The 6734-nt window shown below is 38.7% G+C and overlaps 1 protein-coding gene across 1 annotated transcript; it reads left to right on the forward strand.

Moving 5' to 3' along the window:
* Window positions 1–989: 989 nt before the first annotated feature.
* On the forward strand, window positions 990–1937 carry LOC103666072 (olfactory receptor 8J2-like). Its single transcript, XM_008694099.2, has one exon. It carries the CDS (start codon window positions 990–992, stop codon window positions 1935–1937), a length of 948 nt encoding a protein of 315 aa, XP_008692321.2.
* The last annotated feature ends 4797 nt before the right edge of the window (window positions 1938–6734 follow it).

Consider the following 6734-nt stretch of genomic DNA (forward strand, 5'->3'; position numbering starts at 1 on the left):
CTACAAGTAACATTTTTTAAAACATCAAAACAGGCGTTAAACAATGTAAAAGGATGAAGTACAAACTGGGAAAGACAGAAAGGAAAGAAGAAAGAAAGAAAGAAAGAAAGAAAGAAAGAAAGAAAGAAAGAAAGAAAGAAAGAAAGAAAGAAAGAAAGGAGGGAAGAAGGAGGGAAGGAAGGAAGGGAGAGAGGAAGGAAGGGCTGCCAGAAAACCATGATAAACCAGCATCTGAGCAAGTAGACATTGGAGAGATAGAAAGGACTCGTTTATTTGGCAGAAGAAAGGAAATGTGATTAAGTAAAAAAAAAAAAAATCAGTTTCTGAATGACACTAAGAAAGAAGACTACTGAAGTGTAGTCGGTTGGTGGGCAGCTGAAGCAGTATTGGTATAATTAAACAGGAAGTGATAGTAGAAAGTGATAAGGAAAACCCACCATACACAAAGTATTTCCTGCAGAAATATAAAATTCCCAAGGCTGATGAAAAGGAATAGGCCAAAGAAAAAGCCAGTGGCAGCTAAGGAAAAAATACCTGAAAGTCCCTGGAAGTCACCCTGGCTCAACAACTTCTTACACATCGCTATCTTTTATCATTGGAAACATACACAGAGATGTGTGTATATGTAAATACATATTCATGCAATATTAAAATTAATATGTTTAAAATATACATATAAATAGTAATACATACAATATAGTAGATTAACATATATTCAATGAATAAACATTTTATCCAACACAAGTGAAAATAAATAGCTTGGCACAGCAGTTCTAACAATCTGAAAATGGTAGCTATAAAGATCATATTTCTGAATTTTTTAGAAGACTGGGAGAAATACAAATAAAGTATGACACTTTTAATTATGAACAAAAATAATCCCATTTAAATAAAACAGTCTACAGTCTTACATCTGCCAGAAAAATCAACCTAACCATCTATTACTCTCCTTCCATTTTCCCCATTAGAGGATGAAAGCAACAAAATAAATGGCCTTAGGAAATCTCACCCAGGTGACTGAGTTCATTCTCATGGGAGTCTCAGATCGCCCAGACCTCCGGATTCCACTCTTCTTTGTTTTCCTGCTGATCTATGGGCTGACCATGGCAGGGAACCTGGGCATCATCACCCTCACCAGTGTTGACTCTCAGATTCAAATGCCCATGTACTTCTTCCTCAGGCACTTGGCTATCATCAATCTCGGCGACTCTACTGTCATTGCCCCCAAAATGCTCGTAAACTTCTTGGTTTCAAAGAAAACCATATCCTACTATGGATGTGCAGCACAACTGGGTGGGTTCTTAGTATTCATTGTGGCTGAGACTTTCATGCTGGGTGTAATGGCCTATGACCGCTACGTGGCTATTTGCAACCCTCTGCTCTACATGGCGGTGGTCTCTCCACAGGTCTGCATACTGCTGGCGTCCCTCACGTACCTCTACAGTCTGACCACAGCACTGACTGTCTCCTCCTGTGTGTTCTCCATGTCATACTGCTCTTCCAATGTAATCAATCATTTTTACTGTGATACTGTCCCTTTGTTGGCATTGTCCTGCTCTGATACCTACATTCCAGAAACAATAGTGTTCACCTCTGCAGGGACCAATTTGTTCTTCTCTATGATTATTGTTCTAACATCTTACTTCAACATTGTCCTTGCCATTTTGAGGATAAGCTCCTCAGAGGGCCGACGAAAAGCCTTTTCCACCTGTGCCTCTCACGTGATGGCTGTCACTGTGTTCTACGGGACACTTCTCTTCATGTATTTGCAACCAAGGTCCAACCACTCATTAGATACTGATAAAATGGCCTCTGTCTTCTACACCCTGGTGATACCAATGCTGAATCCCCTCATTTACAGCCTAAGGAACAAGGATGTGAAGGATGCATTCAAGAGATTCCTAAGTAACCCTTGTCAGTCTTTCAAATTAATGTAAATTTAAAACTACAATTGTCTTCATAAAAGAGTTTTCATTTGCTCCTGAAAAGCTAATCTCTGTTAAATGCAGAGGCAATAAAAGTTAAAAATTCAATGGATTTCAATGGGAAGATCTTAACCCTTTCTATTCCAACCTCAAATATGCAACTTTCCCTAATACAAAGAAGTATAGTTGACCAAAGAAAGTATACTTATTTATGTAGTAAACAATACTTTCAAAATAAATACATTTTAAAGTGCAACGCAACTTGTTACTGGGTTTTTGTAATTTCTGGCTAAGGAAGAGGAAGTCTGAGAGCTGAAAAAGGTATGAGAGAAACATTTTTTGGAATGTGGTTGAGTCAGGTCATCTTACCACAAATCTGTTTTGTTCAATGAATAAAAGTTTTATTTTACTTTTTGCTGCATTGTATCTTTCAATTTCTTAACCATTTAGAGTCCTTTTTTATCTTGTACATAACACATATTTATATCGTAGAAATGTTCAGGAGAAAATAAAAACTAAACCAAAAAATGCTTAGATATACATGGAAATAGGTCATGTGGCAAAACAGAAGAAAATGTATGAAAGGGGATTCCATTGTTTCATTCCACTCACGTCTGCACGTGCACAAAGCAAATGTTGATATTTATCCCAATATGATGCAAAATTAATTTTCTCCAGTCCTCTTTTCCTCCTTAACATTGTGTGGAGTTAATCATCTGTGGTGTAAAAACATTTAACAGCAAACATCACTTCTTTTAACATTTTTGTTTAGTGTTTCAGAATAAAGTATTAGTAAATTAAAGAAAAAATTCATTGTTCTTAAAATGACACCAAGTCTCAAAGGCACTATGGCCAATAAATAAATAAGTGTCAATTGTCATTCTGTGCTCTATTTCTGTCTGCGCATGCAAAATGCTTCTAACATACAATGTCATAAGGGAGATGGGGCACGCCACACTGGGTAAAGCAATGACTAGAAATAAATTAGATTTATGACATTTTCAGGGAAGTCAGAAACAAGCCAAACACAGGAACTGTGACACTAGGTTTAATAAGCTAATTCCTAACTTTAGTTTTAAATAAGCGGAATAGCTGGCTGAAAACAGAAGAGTTACACTGTTTGGTGGATATCCCTGGTCTCCACAGACAAAATTGGCCGTAACCTGAGAGCATTAGCCTTTAACATTTTTAAGTTTTATTCTTTATAAATATACAAAAGTATATAATATAGATAATTTATTTTCTGTTTGCCCATTTGTCTAACCTTTCTATGGCTGTATTGGTCTACAACAGCCTACATACTCACAACTGGGGAAGTACATTCCCAGCAGAAAGCCTTTGTCTGAGTCTAGTTTGGTGAACAGAATTGGAGCAACAGGGCTAAACTCACACTTGCACGTTTACCAATCTTGTGTATTTTATTAAATGAACTAAAGTCAAGAATGAAAGCTGTGGTGCTGTATACTTATTAACTTGATTTACATATATGTGTTTTCTAAACATAATTACGTTGCCATTTGTGTTAGTTTCCTAGTGCTACTGTAACATATCACCACTGAGTCAGAGGCTTGAAACAACAGAAGCTTATTATCCCACAGTTCTGGAGGTCAGAAGCTCAAAATGAGTCTCCCTGGGCTACAATCGAGATGTCCGCAGGCTGCGTTCCTTCCTGGACGGCCATGGAAGAGTCTGTTTCTTTTCCTCTTCCGGCTTCTAGAGGCAGCCCTCATCCCTTGCTTGGCAACCCCTTCCAAGCAGTGATTCCATTACTCTGACCTCTGCTTGCACTGCCACATCTCCTTCTGACTCGGACTCTCCTGCCTCCCTCTCTTTCCTGGGATTACATCGGTCCCACCCACATAGTCCAGGATAGCCTCCCCTTCTGGAGGTCTTTCACTTAATCCCATCAGCAAATCTCTTTCTGTGGAGGACAGCATGTTCACGACTCTGGGCCTCTTTGGCAGGGTAGGGGACCCATTTTCTGCCTCAGATATTTATATCCATATTGGCATATTTTGTGCAACTGGGCAACCTAAAGTCTTGCATGTCTCATTCACTCATTGGGATAGTGTCAAAAAAGCTTACACTAGTTATACTTTCCACATTTGCTACAAATTTTTTCCTAAACAATCCACACACAAAACCCCTTTGAAGGATTAGTAGAAAGTATTTGGTTCAAAGGTTCCAAAGTGTATGCACACATATACACATGGACTCGCATATCCCTTGTACACAATTAGGAATTGTAAGGCTTCCAATGAAGATTTCCTTGTCCCTTAATGTTGGGGTTAGTGTAGAGCATGAAATCATCCATACTTCCTGGCTTGCTAAAATGTAACAGGGAGGCCGCTGGGGGCAATGAAAGGTTTCAGAGACGGGCGTAGGCCTTTGGAATGCTGAGGCTTGGGTGACCACTCTGCCATAGGAATGCCGCAGGGACTTACCTTCCCTGATGCTTTCTTAGCCCAAACAACTGCGTGTGGTCTAAGAGATGTTTGCATTGTCCCCTAGGCTGTGTTTAGCAGAACTCGAACAAGCTGATCAGCACATTGTATCCTTCCCGCCATCAGACTCTTCTATTTTCTGTAAGACCCCTTGCCACATATCACTTGCTTGAGAAACAGAATAACAAACATTCATGATTATCCTGAAACACAAATAAAGGTGAGAGCAGAGAAGAGCAAAGGGTCTTCGTCTCTGAGCGTTGACCCCCTTGCCTTCTCCTCTCTTTCACAGCAAAGTCTGGAGTCATCTTTCATCCATCCTACAGGGACAGCTGGCCATTCCCCACACCTTATGGTCTATATAACTTTGGTTTGAGCTGACAATGCCGTCTCCCTGCAAGCCCATAAGCCTTCACCAGATGTCTAGAGTCCCTAGGTCACATCTATCATCTCTGCTTTCCAGATGGCTATTTCTGCAAGTCACCTCCATGGAAATGAAAAAGTTCTTTCAAAGGAACCATTCAAAAAAGAAGTAGAAATCACTGCAGATATGGAGACAGGAGATAAGATAGAGGTTTCTATGATACGCCAGGTCTCTTTATGCTTAGAGAAACTTAACTACTACACCACAAAATAATTCTCCACCGTACTTCTTAAATCCTCTATGTAATTGGGTCTTGACCTAATACTGGTCTCTTTCTCTTACTCATTCTCTCTGTCCCTCCTTACTTTTCTCTCTGCATCCCAGTTAAGTGCTACAGAATTTTTTCCCTTTTATTAAACAGAACAATTATTTATAAAGCCCAAGACCATTCCATAAATAATGCCACAAGTTGTCACCCTATATTTTATGCACCTGTCCAGAATCAGTTTTGACTCTTTCAATACATAAAGGTACTTTTATAAAGCACAACCATTGTCCAGGTTGGAGAAATTTTGTTAACAAAAAAGTTGTTGTCAAGCTCTGATAACAAACTCTTACCTCATCTCACAAAATGTACATGACCTTGGGTTAACTAAAATCTAAATATCAAAACATCTACTTCTTAACACCAAGTCGCAAATACAATTTGAGCTATAGGTGTCAGAAGAAGTAAGTAACGATTAAAAAAAAACAAACTAAAATTCATATTTCAAAAAACTAATAGATTACTGAATGATGAAGATTAATGTTTACCCAATCACAAAGTAAGTAATTTAAGACATGGACTCAGACTATATGATATCAATTTAAAATCCTTATGAAATATTTAAGTAAAAAACTTCCATGTTAAGATATGGTTGCTTAAAATATTGCCTTGAGATCGATGGATAGTCAATAAGGGTGCAGACAACACTTAATAGCTGTGGCATCTTCTCTTATATTGTAATCATTTTCTCTTTGCTTCCTCTCTCATAATTTTTCAGCATTTTGTCTGCACTTCATGTTCCAACCATAGGGAACCATAAACTCTGAAACAGAAGGGAGAGTGGGAGGCTCTCGGGACCAGTGCACAGCAGGGATGGAGATTGGTGGTACTCAGGGAGGGGCTGCCCCTCCATAGGGGAGTCAAGCTGCAGCTCAGCCACTTCTCCACACCTGCCAGGAGGATGAGAAGTCAGCTGGCCAGGTGCCCAGGAGGAAAAGCAGGATTTGGAGGTCTCCCTGCCCCCACTTGGCTAGGAGGCATGTGTCAGTGTTTTGTCACTTCAACAACTACTTCATCAACATTATCACTGTCATAGATATTCAAGTAGTAACATTACATTAAAATTAGTCTGTATCTGTCTCTGTTATTATTTCTGAACTTCTTTGTTGACATGGATTATCCTTAGTGCATTTTTCCATTTCAAATCCAGACGAATATTTGGATTTCTTTTAAAAATAATGTGTTAAATCAAGGAAAACAATATTAACTCTATAAAGTTCATCTGATTTAATTATTTGCAGCAAATTTTACCATTCGTTCAAGTGGCACATATTCGTAAGTTGGATGTCCAGGGTATGAAATGCTGTGTACGGATTGCGGAATGTATGTGGATAAAAGAAATCTTGGTATAGATCCATTCTTATGGAAATAAAGTAAATGTGCTAATTTTATCCCAAAACAGGGTCCCAGGAGATTTAATGACATGTTCATACATGTGGGAACCACACACACAAAGTAGTTAATTATGGTGATGCATGTAGAAGTCAGAAGTTAGAGCTAACTAAATGCCTGTTACTATGGCAGCAAACCTATAGTGATTGGGGGTAGAGAGAGATTGCAGCAATTTTTTTAAACAGAGGCCAGCAAAATATTGGCATATAAGTAGAAAATCAATAAAATTCAAAAACATATAGTTGAGTGAGGATCTTGAAGTAAAGGGGCGCCTGGGTGGCACA

This window comes from Ursus maritimus, unplaced genomic scaffold (genome assembly GCF_017311325.1).
Source record: "Ursus maritimus isolate PB19 unplaced genomic scaffold, ASM1731132v1 scaffold_23, whole genome shotgun sequence".
NCBI lineage: Eukaryota > Metazoa > Chordata > Mammalia > Carnivora > Ursidae > Ursus > Ursus maritimus.

What these genes read in the sequence shown, in the direction of transcription:
- LOC103666072 (XM_008694099.2), top strand. Translation starts at nt 990, where the DNA reads ATGGCCTTAGGAAATCTCACCCAGGTGACTGAGTTCATTCTCATGGGA.